Genomic DNA, 17,454 nt, shown 5'->3' on the forward strand with positions numbered 1-17,454 from the left:
ACTCCTGGAGTTCACTCAGACTCACGTCCATTGAGTCAGTGATGCCATCCAGCCATCTCAGCCTCTGTCATCCCCTTCTCCTCCTGCCCCCAATCCCTTCCAGCCTCAGAGTCTTTTCCAATGAGTCAACTCTTCGCATGAAGTGGCCAAAGTACTGGAGTTTCAGCTTTAGCATCATTCCTTCCAAAGAAATCCCAGGGCTGATCTCCTTCAGAATGGACTGGTTGGATCTCCTTGCAGTCCAAGGGACTCTCAAGAGTCTTCTCCAACACCACAGTTTAAAAGCACCAATTGTTCGGCGCTCAGCCTTCTTCACAGTCCAACTCTCACATCCATACATGACCACTGGAAAAACCATAGCCCTCAATTCTGAAGAAATTTCCTTTCCATTTCCTTAAGTAGAGAGAGATTATAGTTATTTACTAGATTTGTACAAATACAACACACTCACCTACACACAAACTCACACACCTTGTAAATACTAGATGTACCCCTCTAAGCTTCTTTCCTAGAATTGAAATGAAACAATTACATTAGGTTACTCTATCACTCCTTTCAACTTCAAAATTCTGTGGGTTTTCTGTTCCAGGATAGACAATACCTACTTAGTAAACTTTCCCTTCTCTTTTTGCAGTGTATTAGCTGACTTTTAGGCTTTCAAACAATACTGTTGCAGGAATAAACATTGGGACTTCTTTCTTCAGAGAGGATAATGGACACACCTGCACTCAGCGCAGATCTGATCCTCAAGCACTTTGACAACAAGGAGCAGTCAGTATCCTAATCACAGTTTATTACCATATCAAAGGAAAATGTTTAAAGTAAGTGTGAATCTTCTGAAATACACAGTCTTGGTAAACAGCAAATTGTGATCAAAGAAGTCTTTCATATCTATATTTAATAATATTCAAATATTAACACATTTAACATATATATTTGAAATTACTGAAGAAAAAATTTTATTTTTCCTATTCTTAGCTTTTAAATCTAGTGAGTGATGTTTCTACTTTTTTTGATCTTCAAAGGTTTTATTTTTTTCCTTGTGGGTCAGAAAAAATGTTTCTTAGTCTCTTCAGTTTAGTAATAGTAACGTAGTGTCTGATACATTGCTAGTAAATAATTAAGTACCAAACACATAAATTTTAGGAGTTTTGAAAAAGTGTGATAAAATTATGAAAGATATCTGCCTAAATAAATGAAATGAGATAACTGTAAGGGATGTTGTAAAAAAAAAAAAAAAGGTAATAATGTGAAATTATTATAAATGTTGGTCAATTACCTGAAATGCTTAATGAAGCATATAAATCATTGCTTTGTGTTATTTCCCACTTAGTTTCAGAAAGGCAAAGTGGTGTGGCAGAATGAAAATCAGGAAGGCAGTGCCTGGGGACTAAAAAACCATTTCCATCATTCTCTCCCCAGACTGGAAACAGGACAGAAAAGCTTCTTATCACCTATCAAATAGTTCTATCTTCCATAAGTTTATGATTTTAAATAAAACACAGATAGTACAAGCATATTAATAACTATGTGACACTTTGAAAGAAGCTTCGCTTACAGAAGAAATCTCCAGAACACTTCATTAATGTAAAATTGATCAGGACTAAGTTAGAAATAAGCAATCCTACCCTCGTAAAATATTGAAAAGCAGAGACATTACTTTGCCAACAAAGGTCCGTCTAGTCAAGGCTATGGTTTTTCCAGTGGTCATGTATGGATGTGAGAGTTGGACTGTGAAGAAAGCTGAGCACTGAAGAATTGATGCTTTTGAACTGTGGTGTTGGAGAAGACTCTTGAGAGTCCCTTGGACTGCAAGGAGATCCAACCAGTCCATTCTAAAGGAGATCAGTCCTGGGTGTTCATTGGAAGGAATGATGCTAAAGCTGAAACTCCAGTATTTGGCCACCTCATGCGAAGAGTTGACTCATTGGAAAAGACTCTGATGCTGGGAGGGATTGGGGGCAGGAGAAGAAGGGGATGACAGAGGATGAGATGGCTGGATGGCATCACCGACTCGATGCACATGAGTTTTGGGTGAACTCCGGGAATTGGTGATGGACAGGGAGGCCTGGCGTGCTACGATTCATGGGGTTGCAAAGAGTCGGACACGACTGAGCGACTGAACTGAACTGAACCCTCATAAAAGAGAAAACAAGAAGAGTGTCATTTCAAATTGCTTCAAATAGAAGGAATGTGAATTTTCTTTTGCCCTGGAGGCTAATATAATGGAACAGAAATGAAGTCAGTTTGAGCTTTTTTGTTCTATAAATTCACACGTCTTTATGAAAGACAGCAAATTGAATAAGAATGCAGTGACTAAAGGAGACAAAGGAGGTTGGCAGTATCAAAACTTTATATCATTAGACTTGGAAATTTTGAAAACTTTTGATTAGGAAAGAAAGCATTTTTTAAAAAATTCACTTACTTAGGGGGACTGTGCCTGTCCCTGAGCTTGAGATTTTCATATCTCTTATTTATTTCCTCCAAGAACTTGTGAGAAAGGTATTTGTCATCCCATATTACAGATCAGGAAGCCAAAGGCTATCATGAAGAAGTTCAGTAACTTCACCAAGATCTCATATATATGAGTAGCAGAACCAAAATTTGCACACAGCTTGACTCTTTCTTCCTTCAAAGTCCATACTGAATCCAATTTGTCACACTGTGTAAAGTTGACATATAGATTCCCCTTCATGGATCACAGCACTGTCATGGTGAAGGGGCTTGTATAACTCAGTGAAGCTATGAAGCTATGCCATACAGGGCCACCTAAGACAGATGGGTCACAGTGAAGAATCTGATAAAACATGGTCCACTGGAGAGGGAAATGGCAACCCACTCCAGTATTCTTGTCTGGAGAACACTATAGACAGTATGAAAAGGCTAAAAGATATAACACCAGAAGATGAGCCTCCCAGGTAAGAAGCTGTCTGATATGGGTAAGAAGCTTCCCAATACTAGTGAAGAGCAGATGGCAATTACTAGTAGCTCTAGTAAGAATGAAATAGCTGGGTCAAAGCAGAAATGACACTCAGTTGTGGATGTGTCTAGTGGTGAAAGTAAAGTCTGATGCTGTAAAGAATATTGCATACGAACCTAGAATGTTAGATTCATGAATCAAGGTAAATTGGACGTGGTCAAACAGGAGACGGCAAGAGTGAATGTCGACATCTTAGGAATCGGTGAACTAAAATGGACAGGAATGAAAGTGAAAGAAAGTGATGAGGGGCTTCCCTGGTGGCTGCAATGGGGGAGACTGGGGTTCAGTCTCTGGGTCAGGAAGATTGCCTGGAAAAAGGAATGGCTACCCACTCACTCCAGTATTCTGTCCTAGAGAATTCCATGGACACAGGACCCTGGCAGGCTACAGAATGGGAGAATTTAATTCAGATGACCATGATATCTACTACTTTGGGTGAGAATCCTTTAGAAAAAATGGAGTAGCCCTCATAGTCAACAAAAAAGTCCAAGAGGCAGTACTTGGTACCTGGATGCAATCTCAAAAATGACAGAATAATCTCAGTTCAGTTCCAAGGCAAAGCATTCAATATCACAGTAACCCAAGTCTATGTCCCAACCACTGACACGGAAGAAGCTGAAGCTGACCAGTTATGAAGACCTACAAACCCTTCTAGAATTAACATCAAAAAAGATATCGTTTTCATCTTAGGGGATTGGAATGCATAAGTAGGAAGTCAAGACTTACCTGGAGTAACAGGCAAGTTCGGCCTTGGAGTACAAAATGAAGCAGGGCAAAGGCTAACAGAATTTTGTCAAGAGAACACACTGGTCATAGCAAATGCTCTTTTCCAACAACTCAAGAGATGACTCCACATATGAACATAACCCAGATGGTCAATAACAAAATCAGATTGTTTATATTCTTTGCAGCCAAAGATGGAGACACTCTATACAGTCAGCAAAAACAAAACCTGTTGCAAGATCTGTGGCTCAGATCAGCAAAATTCAGGCTCAAATTGAAGAAAATAGGGAAAACCACTAGACCATTCAAGTATGACCTAAATCAAATCCCTTTTGATTATATGGTGGATGACAAATAGAGTCAAGTGTTTAGATCCGGTAGACAGAATGCCTGAAGAACTAAGGATGGTGGTTCCTAACATTGTATAGTAGGCACTGACTAAAACCATCCCAAAGAAAAAGAAATGCAAACAGGCGAAGTGGTTGTCTGAGGAGGCTTTACAAAGAGCTGAGGAAAGAAGAGAAAAGAAGGGCAAGGGAGAAAGGGGAAGATATACCCAACTGAATACAGAGTTCCAGAGAATAGCAAAGAGAGATAAGAAGGCGTTCTTATATGAACAATGCAAAGAAATAGGGGAAAACAATAAAATGGGAAAGACTAGAGTTCTCTTCAAGAAAATTGGTGATATCAAGGGAACAATTCATGCAAGGATGGGCACGAGAAAAGACATAAACAGCAAGTAGACCTAACAGAAGTAGAAGAGATTAAGAAGAGGTAGCAAAAATACACAGAAGAACTATACAAGAAAGGTCTTAATAACCCAAATAACCAATGGTGTGGTCACTCCCCTAGAGCCGGACATTCTGGAGTGTGAAGTCAAGTGGGCCTTAGAAAGCATTGCTACAAACAAAGTTAGTGGAGGTGACAGAATTCCAGCTGAACTATTTAAAATATTAAAAGATGATGCTGTTAAAGTGCTGCACTCAATATATCAGCAAATTTGGAAAGCTCAGCAGTGGCCACAGGACTGGAAAAGGTCATCTTTCATTCCAATTCCACAGAAGGGCAATGCCAAAAAATATTCAAACTAATGTACAATTGTACTCTTTTCACATGCTAACAAGGTTATGCTCAAAATCCTTCAAGCTAGGCTTTAGCAATATGTGAAGCAAGAAATTCCAGAGGTACAAGCTGGATTTTCAAAGGGCAGAGGAACCAGAGATCAAATTGCCAACATCCATTTTACCATAGAGAAAGCAAGGGAATTCCAGAAAAACACCTACTTCCACTTCACTGACTAATTTAAAGCCTTTGACTATATGGATCACAACAAACTGTGGAGAATTCTTCAAGAGATGGGAATGCCAGACCACCTTACCTGTCTCCTGAGAAATCTGTATGTGGGTCAAGAAGCAACAGTTAGAACCAGAACAATAGACTGGTTCAACAGACTGGTTCAACATTGGGAAAGAAGTACGTCATGGCTGTATACTGTCATCCTGCTTATTTAACTTATAAGCAGTTAAATATGACCATATTTAATAGTTAATACTATGACCAGTGTGTTCTCTTGATAAAATTCTGTTAGCCTTTGCCCTGCTTCATTTTGTACTCCAAAGCCGAACTTGTCTGTTACTCCAGGTAAGTCTTGACTTCTTACCTATGCATTCCAATCCCCTAAGATGAAAAGGATATCTTTTTTGATGTTAATTCAAGAAGGTTTTGCAGAGTACATCATGCAAAATGTCATGTTGGATGAATCACAAGCTGGAATCAAGATTGCCTGGAGAAGTATCAATAACCTCAGATATGCAGATGATACCACTGTAATGGCAGAAAGTGAAAAGGAACTAAAGAGCTTCTCGATGAAGGTAAAAGAGGAGAGTGAAAAAGCTGGCTTGAAACTCAACATTTAAAAAACTAAGATCATAGATCAGGTCCCATCACTTCATGGCAAATATAAGGGGGAAAAGCAGAAACAGAGACAGATTTTACTTTTCTGGGCTCCAAAATCACTGGGGACAGTGACTACAGCCATAAAATTTAAAGATGCTTGCTCCTTCAAAGAAAAGCTATGACAAACCTAGACAGCATATTAAAAAGCGGAGACGTCACTTTGCCAACAAAGGTCCGTATAGTCAAAACTATGGTTTTTCCAGTAGTCATGTATGCGTGTGAGAGCTGGACCATAAAGAATGCTGAGCATCAAAGAATTGATGCTTTTGAATTGTTCTGGAGAAGATTCTCGAGAGTCCCTTGGACTGCAAGGAGATTAAACCAGTCAATCCTAAAGGAAATCAACCCTGAATATTTAATGGAAGGACTGATGCTGACGCTGAAGCTCCAATACTTTGTTTTTGTTTCGATGTTCCAGTACTTTGGCCACCCAATGTGAGAAGCCAGCTCATTGGAAAAGACCTTGATGCTGGGAAATATTGAAGGCAAAAGAAGGGGGCAACAGAGGATGAGATGGTTAGATAGCATCACTGACTCAATGGATATGAATTTGAGCATATTCTGGCAGATACTGGAGGACAGAGGAGCCTGGCGTGCTGCAGTTCATGGTGTCACAAAGAGTTGGACATGACTTAGTGACTGAGTAAGAACAACAAGGTTCTCAAAATTCATAGTTGGAAAAATAACCTCTGTCATTCCTGTTACAATGGAGTCTTCATCTCCCTTTTTGTTTAGGAATTTTATTAATGCTCTCTACGCAACAAAAGGGCTGACTCCACCTGGCCGAGGGAACAGTCCTGAAGGCCAACTTGGTACAACTTGAGGCTAAATGGAAATCCTCCCAAATGTATGAGTGCCTGCTAATTGGGAATATTCTACAGGAACCTACTGAAAACAGTGATCTTATTAACAATACCAGTGATTTGATAAAAAGGAAAGACCATGAATGAGGTATTGAAAGCGTTGGGAATCTGGACATGACTTTGACATTTATCTACTGTGGAACCACAGGAAAAATATTTATTTTCACTAAGCTTGTTTCTTACAGGAATTGTGAAAAGAATAATACCAGTCCTTCCTATACTAGTGACTCAGACAGTAAAGAATTTGTCTGCAATGAAGGAGACCTGGGTTCAAACCCTCGGCCGGGAAGATCCCCTGGAGAAGGGAATGGCTACCCACTCCATAATGTTGCCATGGACAGAGGAGCCTGGTGGGCTACAGTTCAGGGAGTCGCAAAGAGTTGGACACGACTGAGTGACTAACACTCTTACTAACTCACAAGATGATTAAGGAGAGCATATGAAACAAAGCACAACTCAAAACACTGAAGTGCTACATAACTAGGAGGTAAGATAATTTTACGGAGGTATTACTGATGAAGGCAGAGGACGACTGAGTAGAAAAGAGTCCTGGTATCTTCTATCTAGACATACTCCAAACACCCTCTCTCCATCTCTTCTTTCTTTTCTTCTACAATAATTACTGAGCAACTCTGCCAGGCACTGTGTTAGATGCTGGGAATATAACAATGTCAACAGGTTTTGCCTACATTCATAACAGAAGGAAATACTCAATTTAAGTCAGAGATTACTGAAAATAAAGATATAGATTGGTTTCTTCCTCATCCCAAATCACGGACCCCCAAATTTCTGTCTGTGAACTCCTGTTTGAAATCCCCCTGTTTTAGACCATTCAAGTTCACGTTTGCTATCTAGGTTCCTGGAGACATGCGGCATAATAATAGTACTCAGATAAGTGTAACATTGTTAAATGAGAGTGCTAATAAGGGAATCTTGCTAAGTCATGTAAGATTATAGTTTGAGAAAATTTTCCGTATTTTTCATTTAGTTCTTGGAGAAAGAAATTTTTCAGGACTTGAAAGTGAATGATGTTAGCAGAAAATGTAAAGACTGGTTGGGTGAGATTTCAGAAATATAGGGCAGGTTTTTAAACGGAAGCCAGGAATCATATCCTGAAAGGAGAACCTAAAGGAATAAAAGTGAGGTTGTTTGAAAACACTTGGTGAAAGTCTTTAGTTTGTTTCCTTATGACTTTTCTCTTGATTATTAAAACATTATGATCATTTGGGGGTAAAAAAGAAGAGTGAAAAAAAAATGTGTTACTCTCTTGCTGTGACCACCAATAATCCTGATGTATGAGGTACAGGTTCATTTATTTATCATGACTTGGAATAAAACTATATAATTTGTTTCCTGTTGCATCCTTAAACTTGTATGCTGCTGCTGCTAAATCGATTCAGTCGTGTCCGACTCTATGCAACCTCACAGATGGCAGCCCACCAGGCTGCCCCGTCCCTGGGATTCTCCAGGCAAGAACACTGGAGCGGGTTGCCATTTCCTTCTCCAATGCATGAAAGTGAAAGTGAAAGTGAAGTCGCTCAGTTGTGTCCGACTCTTAGCGACCCCATGGACTACAGCCTACCAGGCTCCTACGCCCATGGGATTTTCCAGGCAAGAGTACTGGAGTGGGGTTCCATTGCCTTCTCTGTAAACTTGTATAAGCATTACTAAATAATATTTTAAAACATCAAAAATTTTACTGTGATTTGAAACACACAAAACTGACCATCTTAACCATTTTTAAGTGTACATTTCAGTAGTGTTAAGTGTATTCACATTTTTTGTGCACAAACTAGACCTTTTTCATTTTGGAAAACTTGAAACTCTGTACCATTCAACAACTTCTCATCTCCCTCTTCCATCAGCCCCTGGCAACGACCATTTTCCTTTCTCTTTCTTTGAATTTGACTACTTTAGATACCTTATAGTGGAATGAAAGTGCTACTTTAAATAGCTGTTAAATATTCCATCACATGAATGTACCATGCTTTGTTTAACAACTATCTTATAGCTGCTCTTTAAAATATTGTAATAAATAATCATAATGGGGCAAGAATATCCTTGCTCATAAGTCTTTGACTACATGCTGATCATTTTCACAGAAGTCTGATTATCAGATTAAAAGACATGGACATTTTTCATAAATGACTTTTTTTTTTTCATTTTTACATATTCATTTCATTTCATTTTCATTACATTTCATTTTTACATTTTCTAACCGTTGAGACATATATTTTGCACATTAGGTTTGTAAATGTTTAAGATTCTTCATGGAAAATTACTTTCTAGAAAGATTTGACCAATTTGCTCCCACCAGCAGAGGATGAAGGTCATTGTCTAAGAGTATTCATTAACAGCTTCTGAGTATTAGCAGTTAAAAAAAAATGCCATTATTTTTAGATTAAAAATGGAATAAAAATATAATTTTATTTGAATTTATGCACGTGTGTTAGCTAAGTCCAACACTTTGTGATCCTATGGACTGTAGCCTTCCAGGCTCCTCTGTCCATGGGATTCTCTGGGCAAGAATACTGGAGTGGGTTCCCATCTCTACTCCAGGCGATTTCCCCACCCAGAGATGGAACCCACTGTCTCTTAAGTCTCGTGCATTGCCAGGTGGGTTCTTTACGAGTAGTGTCATCTGGGAAGCCTATTTGAATTTATAGTTCTTTCATTAAAAGTAAGATTAACAGTATTTTATTTTGGATCATATAACTTCCCTTTTTCATGCATCAATTAATTTTTTCCTTAGTTTTCCATCTTTTTTCTAAAGCCCTCCGCCCCCATTTATAACATTACAAAATTAATTTTAGAAAACAAAGAAAACTATAAAGAAGAAAATACACTCCGTGATGAAAGACTAAATCGGGGTTTAACGATCTTCTTATGATCCTTAGGGCCATGGAGACTTCTTAAAAAAAAAAACAAAACAAAGTACTCAGTTTTCCACTGGTGGTGGAAGGGGCACTGGGGATTCTGACTGTCTCTTTGTTGACAAAACCGGGTGCCAGTTGACAGGAGATAAATCAGCAAATCCTGACTGGCAACAACTCGAACTAGCAGGACAAGCTGTTAAGAAGCTGCAAACTTAAGACACTAAGGAGAACCTGGGAGCACTGACTGGGCAGAAGGGATTCAGGACAGGACCAGAGGGAAAACCTAGTAAGTTCCGAGTTTCACTAACTCCTGCGACCCGCTTTCAAGAACTCGAAACTCTAAGAAAACAAAAATCTAGCCTGCAAAACTGCCTCCCAAATTGCCTGCTACTCTGACATCTCCTTTTTGTAGGATCAGGCCTAAACAACGCACCCCGATCCGATTCTCGGGCTGGATGACTCAACGCGTGAAGGCACTCCCTGCAAGCTGTAACAGATCAAACAACTCGTCAGGCGTAGAAAGACCACCTCCAACTTGTGACTCACACTGCTTTCATTAACACCCCGGGCGCCCTCCTTACGGATTAGCAGTCCCCGCACGTTAACTGCGGAAGGGCGCTCGGAGTTCATTTATTCATTCAGTAGACTTGCGTTGCAACTCCCTCCCGCCTTTGGGTCTGGGAGGGAAGGAGAAGAGGAGGTGACCAGAGCCGAGGGAAGGACGCCGCGCGGGCGGCGGGCGGCGGGAGGGTTCCCGGGGAGGGGCGCGCGGTCGAGGACGGGACTCGCGGAGGGGACGCGAGGAGCGGCCGCAGGGCGGGGAGGCCCGCGGTCGAACGCTACCTGGGGGCGAGCGGGTGAGGTTTTGGCCCTCCGGGCTGACAGCCTGCAGGTAGAAATAGCGGACCGGCAGAACGACGCCCGCCTGCAGCCCGGGGCCCCACACCAGGCTCCGCTGCGCGCTGAGCGGCTCCTCCGGGGCCCCCGAGGCCACTAGCAGGGCGAGCTGCAGCGCCAGCAGCCGGGCCCGCGGCAGACGGCGCATGGCGGCGCCCAGCTCGGCAGCGGCTGCGGGGCGGTGCCGGGCGCACGGCTGGCCGGAGCGGGGCCCACCCCGGGGCGGGCTTCGCTCCACCGCCCGCGGTCCGCCCCCGGTTCCCACCCGGCCGGAAGGCGAGGGCTAGCCCGCCGCAGAGGGGCCCGGCGCGGCTGCGCGGCCGCAATGAACTCGGCTCTCCCGCTCCGGGCCCAGCAACCGGCGGCGCGGGTCTGAGGACCAGGGCGGAGGGGGCGCTGCTGAGACCAGGAGACCAGCGTGCTTGAGGCTGTGCCCCGCCGCCGCTTCTGCTGCTGGAGTTTGGCAACTCTTCAGAGGAAACTGTCATTTTTAAAGGACGCACAGGGTGATTGCTGTAGAGAAAAGGCCCAGTGGCGAAGAGCTTACGCGAACGCCTTCAAACAACGAATTTCACTGGGTTTAAAAGACGCAGAGCAAAATGTCATTCCCCTGATTCCCGTACAAGGCCAACTCTCCCAGCCCTTCCGTTCACAACAGCACCCATCAAACTGTATTACCTGTCTTGTTTTCTTTTTTTTGTCATTAGTTCTAGAAGGTCTTATAGGTCATCATAGAACCGTTCAAGTTCAGCTTGTTTGGCATTAGTGGTTGGGGGCATAGACTTGGATTAATGTGATGTTGAATGGTTTGCCTCGGAAATGAACAGAGATCATTCTGTAGTTTTTGAGATTGTACCCAAGTACTGCATTTCAGACTCTTACTGAGTATGAGGGCTACTCCATTTCCTCCAAGGGATTCTTGCCCACAGTAGCAGATATAATCATCTCTAAAATACTTAAAATGCCTGACATAATGTAAATGCTATATAAATAGCAGTCACTGTGCAGCCAATTTAAGTTTTGCTTTTTGAAACTTTCTGCAATTTTTTAGGGGGGATGGATATTTTGTCTTTTTTTTTTTTTTTTATTCCTTTATTTCTCATGTGTTCCCCATCCTGAACCCTCCTCCCTCCTCCCTCCCCATACCATCCCTTTGGGTCGTCCCATTGCACCAGCCCCAAGCATCCAGCATCGTGCATTGAACCTGGACTGGCATCTCGTTTCATACATGACATTTCACATGTTTCAATGCCATTCTCCCAAATCTTCCACCCTCTCCCTCTCCCACAGAGTCCATAAGCCTGTTCTATACATCAGTGTCTCTTTTGCTGTCTCGTATACAGGGTTATCGTTACCATCTTTCTAAATTCCATATATATGCATTAGTATACTGTATTGGTGTTTTTCCTTCTGGCTTACTTCACTCTGTATAATAGGCTCCAGTTTCATCCACCTCATTAGAACTGATTCAAATGTATTCTTTTTAATGGCTGAGTAATACTCCATTGTGTATATGTACCACTGCTTTCTTATCCATTCATCTGCTGATGGACATCTAGGTTGCTTCCATGTCCTGGCTATTATAAACAGTGCTGCGATGAACATTGGGGTACACGTGTCTCTTTCCCTTCTGGTTTCCTCAGTGTGTATGCCCAGCAGTGGGATTGCTGGATCATAAGGCAGTTCTATTTCCAGTTTTTTAAGGAATCTCCACACTGTTCTCCATAGTGGCTGTACTAGTTTGCATTCCCACCAACAGTGTAAGAGGGTTCCCTTTTCTCCACACCCTCTCCAGCATTTATTATTTGTAGACTTTTGGATCGCAGCCATTCTGACTGGTGTGAAATGGTACCTCATTGTGGTTTTGATTTGCATTTCTCTGATAATGAGTGATGTTGAGCATCTTTTCATGTGTTTGTTAGCCATCTGTATGTCTTCTTTGGAGAAATGTCTATTTAGATCTTTTGGCCCATTTTTTGATTGGGTCATTTATTTTTCTGGAGTTGAGCTGTAGGAGTTGCTTGTATATTTTTGAGATTAGTTGTTTGTCGGTTGCTTCATTTGCTATTATTTTCTCCCATTCTGAAGGCTGTCTTTTCACTTTGCTAATAGTTTCCTTTGATGTGCAGAAGCTTTTAAGTTTAATTAGGTCCCATTTGTTTATTTTTGCTTTTATTTCCAATATTCTGGGAGGTGGGTCATAGAGGATCCTGCTGTGATGTATGTCAGAGAGTGTTTTGCCTATGTTCTCCTCTAGGAGTTTTATAGTTTCTGGTCTTACATTGAGATCTTTAATCCATTTTGAGTTTATTTTTGTATATGGTGTTAGAAAGTGTTCTAGTTTCATTCTTTTACAAGTGGTTGACCAGATTTCCCAGCACCACTTGTTAAAGAGATTGTCTTTAATCCATTGTATATTTTTGCCTCCTTTGTCAAAGATAAGGTGTCCATATGTGCGTGGATTTATCTCTGGGCTTTCTATTTTGTTCCATTGATCTATATTTCTGTCTTTGTGCCAGTACCATACTGTCTTGATAACTGTGGCTTTGTAGTAGAGCCTGAAGTCAGGTAGGTTGATTCCTCCAGTTCCATTTTTCTTCCTCAAGATCGCTTTGGCTATTCGAGGTTTTTTGTATTTCCATACAAATTGTGAAATTATTTGTTCTAGCTCTGTGAAGAATACTGTTGGTAGCTTGATAGGGATTGCATTGAATCTATAAATTGCTTTGGGTAGTATACTCATTTTCACTATATTGATTCTTCCAATCCATGAACATGGTATATTTCTCCATCTATTAGTGTCCTCTTTGATTTCTTTCACCAGTGTTTTATAGTTTTCTATATATAGGTCTTTAGTTTCTTTAGGTAGATATATTCCTAAGTATTTTATTCTTTTCGTTGCAATGGTGAATGGAATTGTTTCCTTAATTTCTCTTTCTGTTTTCTCATTATTAGTGTATAGGAATGCAAGGGATTTCTGTGTGTTGATTTTATATCCTGCAACTTTACTATAATCATTGATTAGTTCTAGTAATTTTCTGGTGGAGTCTTTAGGGTTTTCTATGTAGAGGATCATGTCATCTGCAAATAGTGAGAGTTTTACTTCTTCTTTTCCAATTTGGATTCCTTTTATTTCTTTTTCTGCTCTGATTGCTGTGGCCAAAACTTCCAAAACTATGTTGAATAGTAATGGTGAAAGTGGGCACCCTTGTCTTGTTCCTGACTTTAGAGGAAATGCTTTCAATTTTTCACCATTGAGGATAATGTTTGCTGTGGGTTTGTCATATATAGCTTTTATTATGTTGAGGTATGTCCAGGAATAGAAGGAACCTGTCTTGTTTTCTGCTCAGCAGTCTCCCTCACTGGACTGTAACTCCCTCCAGTCTCCCAAATCCCCTAAACCCTATACTTCCCTTCTGTCAACAAGTGTTTGTTCATCCTTCACTGAGTTGGGGCCAAGCCTCAAGCGAGGAACCAAGAGTTGCGCTCAGTAGTAGGAATCAGATTTGAGGCTGGTGGGTGAGCATCACCTCAGAGTCAGAAACTGCTGTCCCCTGTAACCCATGGGGGTTGACTGGTCTTGAATGCTCCTCGCTCCTCAGATGCTGGAAGTTGGATATGGGGAAAGACTGGCAAGGACTCTGGTAGAGGGAAGTCAATGTCTATCTCTTCCCACCATTTTGATCTTGGATGGGCAACAGTAAGTTTCAGTGTCCCGAAGAGAGATCTTAGTTCCCTGCACAGGAAATGAACCAGGGTAACCTAGATGAAAACCAGGAATCCTAGCTACTAGACCACCAGATAGAAATAAACTTAAGTGCTCATGCTCATAGAGGTAGAAAGGACAGAGGACCCATCCCCCCACCTTCCAGCACCTTCTGGACTTCCTGTTAGGTGAGAATGATAAACCTCCTATTTAATTTAGTGAAGTCACTCAGTCGTGAGGGATTCTTTGCGACTCCATGGACTGTAACCTGCCAGGCTCCTCCGTCCATGGGATTTTCCAGGCAAGAATACTGGAATGGGTTGCCATTTCCTTCTCCAGGGGAATCTTCCCAACACAGGGATCGAACCCTGTTCTCCCTCACTGCAGGCAGACTCTTTACTATCTGAGATACCAGGGAAGCCCAGGAGCTAGAAGCTAAAAGCAAAGTGGCTCTTACTCTAATCTGAAAGTTTCAAGGAGGTAAAAACTAAAAAAGGTACAAAGTTTATTATTAAAGACACAGCACAACAAGTGGGAGAGCACAAAGAGAAGCAGTTTATTTAAGTCAGAAATTAGGCAGAAATATACACTCGAAGAGAAAAGCTATGAAAAAAAAGAAAAGCTATGGACATCCTCTCTAATGAGTAAACAGGTAAAGTAAATCACACATATAGGACAGTCCTGGGTCTTTGTGGTTTAGTCGCTAAGCCTGACTTTTTGCAACCCCATGGGCTGCAGCGCATCAGGCTTCCCTGTCTTCACTATCTCCTGGAGTTTGCTCAAACTCATGTCCATTGAGTCAATGATGCCATCCAACCATCTCATCCTCTGTCAACCTGTTCTCCTCCTGAGCTCAATCTTTCCTTTCATCAGGGTCTTTTCCAATGAGTTGGTTCTTTGCATCAGTTGGCCAAAGTATTGTAGCTTCAGCTTCAGCATCAGTCCTTCAGGGTTTATTTCCTTTAGGATTGACTGGTTTGATTTCCTTACAGTCCACAGGACTCTCAAGTTTCTTCTCCAGCACCACAATTTGAAAGCATCAATTCTTTGGCACTCAGCCTTCTTTATGGTCCAATTCTCACATCTGTACATGACTACTGGAAAAATCATAGCTTTGACTATGGACTTTTTTTGAAGTGATATCTCTGCTTTTTAATATGCTGCCTGGGTTGGTCATAGCTTTTCTTCCAAGGAGCAAGAATCTTGTAATTTCATGGCTCCAGTCATAATCCCCAGTGATTTTGTAGTCCAAGAAAATAAAGTCTGTCACTGTTTCTATTTTTTCTCCATCTATTTGCCATGAAGTGAGAGGGAGACCTGGCATGCTGCAGTCCATGGGGTCGCAAAAAGTCAGACACCAATGAGCGACTGAACTGAATTGAACTGATGGGACTGGATGCCATGATCTGTCTTTTGAATGTTGAGTGTTAAGCAAGCTTTTCACTCTCCTCTTTCACCTTCATCAAGCAGCCCTTTAGTTTCCTCTTTGCTTTCTGCTATTACAGTGGTATTATCTGCATATCTGAGGTTGTTGATATTTCTCCTGGCAAACTTGATTCTAGCTTGTGATTCTTCTAACCTGACATTTTGCATGATGTACTCTACAAACAAGTTAAACAAGCAGGGTGACACTATATAGCCTTGATGTACTCCTTTCCAGATTTGGAACCAGTCCATTGTTCCATGTCCGGTTCTAACTGTTGCTTCTTGACCTGCATGCACACAGGTTTCTCAGGGTCTTGGTTTACTTTTGGCCAATTATCTTGTTTCTTCACTCCTAACTGGTCCTAGGATCCTCCCCAACATGTGTGTGCGACTTTTTACTGAGATGGATCCTACCTCAGAGCCTGTGGGTGCATGTCCACATACTATGGGGTGGTTCCACCTCCTTTTTTGACCCCCAAGGAGCCTTCCAGCACATGTGCCGACAGGGAAGGTTTCCTTGACTTCAGGAGTAGGCACCTTATCTATTTATTCTAGTAGCACTCTGCTTTTGCTGTCAGCTTTGTCCTTGGAGTGTCTGGGTGAGAACAAAGCTTTAATTTTATTTCACTTTACAAATCCCAGCTGACTGGCCCAGGGGCCCATCTATCTCCTACCTCAATTTTATCTATATTAGTTAATTATTTGTTCTTCTTTTATCCTCTTATGGTTTTAATCTATTCAAAGGAAAGAAAGTTCTTCACAGGCTGTGTGAGTCTGGAGAAACTCATGTCCTGGTATGGACACAGGATTTCTGCATTCTGCTGGCAGTTTCTTAAAACAGAGTTGCCAGAATCAGGCCCTGAGAAGCCACCTGTTCATCTCTTGGCTTTAATTGGGCTGCTCAGCATTCTTGCTGTAACCAAAGTTTATCAGAGCAAAATCCTTACCATATTTTCCCCAGGTCTCTTGACCTGCTTTAGGAATGCTGAGCAGAGTTTCTAGACAGTGTTCTTTATACTTTAGAAAGATTTTTAGGAACTGGTGGTAAATCACTGATAAATTGTAGAGCTAAAGTGTAGCATTACTTGGCATTACTTTCACTGCTAAATTTTATTTTGTGGGAGTGTCTGCATACTTTAAATGGAAAGTTTTGCTGTGCTCTAGCTATCACTTAAAAAGTTGTTTGGAACACATTTTGTTTGCATTCTTTCAAAATATTAAAGTTTTTTTTCAGAGAAATAATCTGAGAGTCAGCTGGTACTGGATGATAGTAAAATGTCGCTTAATAAATTATATAACACATGATAACATCTGGTATTTTTGAGAACAGATCAGAGAAGTCATATAATTGTATCTGAACACTTGTTTAGCTGTATTGAATCCCTACCAACCTGTTTTCTTTCTCATCCTAACTCATACCTTAAAAAGTATATTTCTTCACATTATCCAATGCCTTGACTAGATTCTTTATAATAAATCAAATTTCCTTCACTCAACAAACACTTGTTCAATACTTACTATGTTATAGACATTATACTTTGACTTCACAGCTCCTGTGGTTCACTGGCCAAAGAGGCAATGGACAAAGACAAAGAGGCAATGTAAATAGTGTTATAGGTGCTAAAATATGGGTGTCAAGGACTGTATAGTGTCTAGGATGTTCCTATGTGAGCTTCCCTAGTGGCCCAGTGGTAAAAAAAATATCTGCCTATCAATGCAAGAGACACAGGTTTGATCCCTGGTTGGGAAGATCTCCTAGAGAAGGAAATGGCAACCCACTCCCGTATTCTTGCCTGGAGAATCTCATGGACAGAGGAGCCTGGTAGGCTATAGGCCATGGGGTTGCAAGAGCTGGACACAACTTAGCGACTAAACAACAACAGCATACTTCATATAGAGATGCTAACCCCAGTACCTCAGAATATTACTGTATTTGAAGATGGGTGGGCCCTAAACCAATCTAACTACTGTTCTAAGAAGAGGAAATGTGGGCACACAGAGACACCAGGAATGCTTGGGTACAGAAGA

The 17,454-nt window shown here is 41.4% G+C and overlaps 1 protein-coding gene and 1 long non-coding RNA gene across 5 annotated transcripts in view; one reads left to right on the forward strand and one right to left on the reverse strand.

Moving 5' to 3' along the window:
• POGLUT3 (protein O-glucosyltransferase 3) overlaps positions 1-10,464 on the reverse strand; it is a 34,823-nt gene extending 24,359 nt beyond the window's left edge. For 2 of the 4 annotated variants that reach the window (XM_086339091.1, XM_086339088.1), the window contains exons 1-2: positions 10,242-10,464; positions 9,832-9,885 (exon numbers count right to left, since the gene is read on the reverse strand). Coding sequence is in view for 2 of the 4 variants with exons in the window: in XM_086339088.1 (XP_086195214.1) it covers positions 9,832-9,885; positions 10,242-10,443 (256 nt within the window). In the remaining 2 variants the exon portion in view is untranslated. The remainder of the gene's footprint in view (positions 1-9,831; positions 9,886-10,241) is intronic. The other 2 variants (XM_086339090.1, XM_086339089.1) reach the window with 1 other exon arrangement.
• Positions 9,576-9,992, forward strand: LOC147357389 (uncharacterized). Its single transcript, XR_015141813.1, has 2 exons — positions 9,576-9,684; positions 9,811-9,992. It is a non-coding gene; the product is annotated as an uncharacterized LOC147357389 (long non-coding RNA).
• Positions 10,465-17,454: the final 6,990 nt, after the last annotated feature.

This window comes from Bos grunniens, chromosome 15 (assembly GCF_055505025.1).
Source record: "Bos grunniens cultivar Pamir isolate PY7600 chromosome 15, Bosgru_T2T1.0, whole genome shotgun sequence".
NCBI classification, from domain to species: domain Eukaryota; kingdom Metazoa; phylum Chordata; class Mammalia; order Artiodactyla; family Bovidae; genus Bos; species Bos grunniens.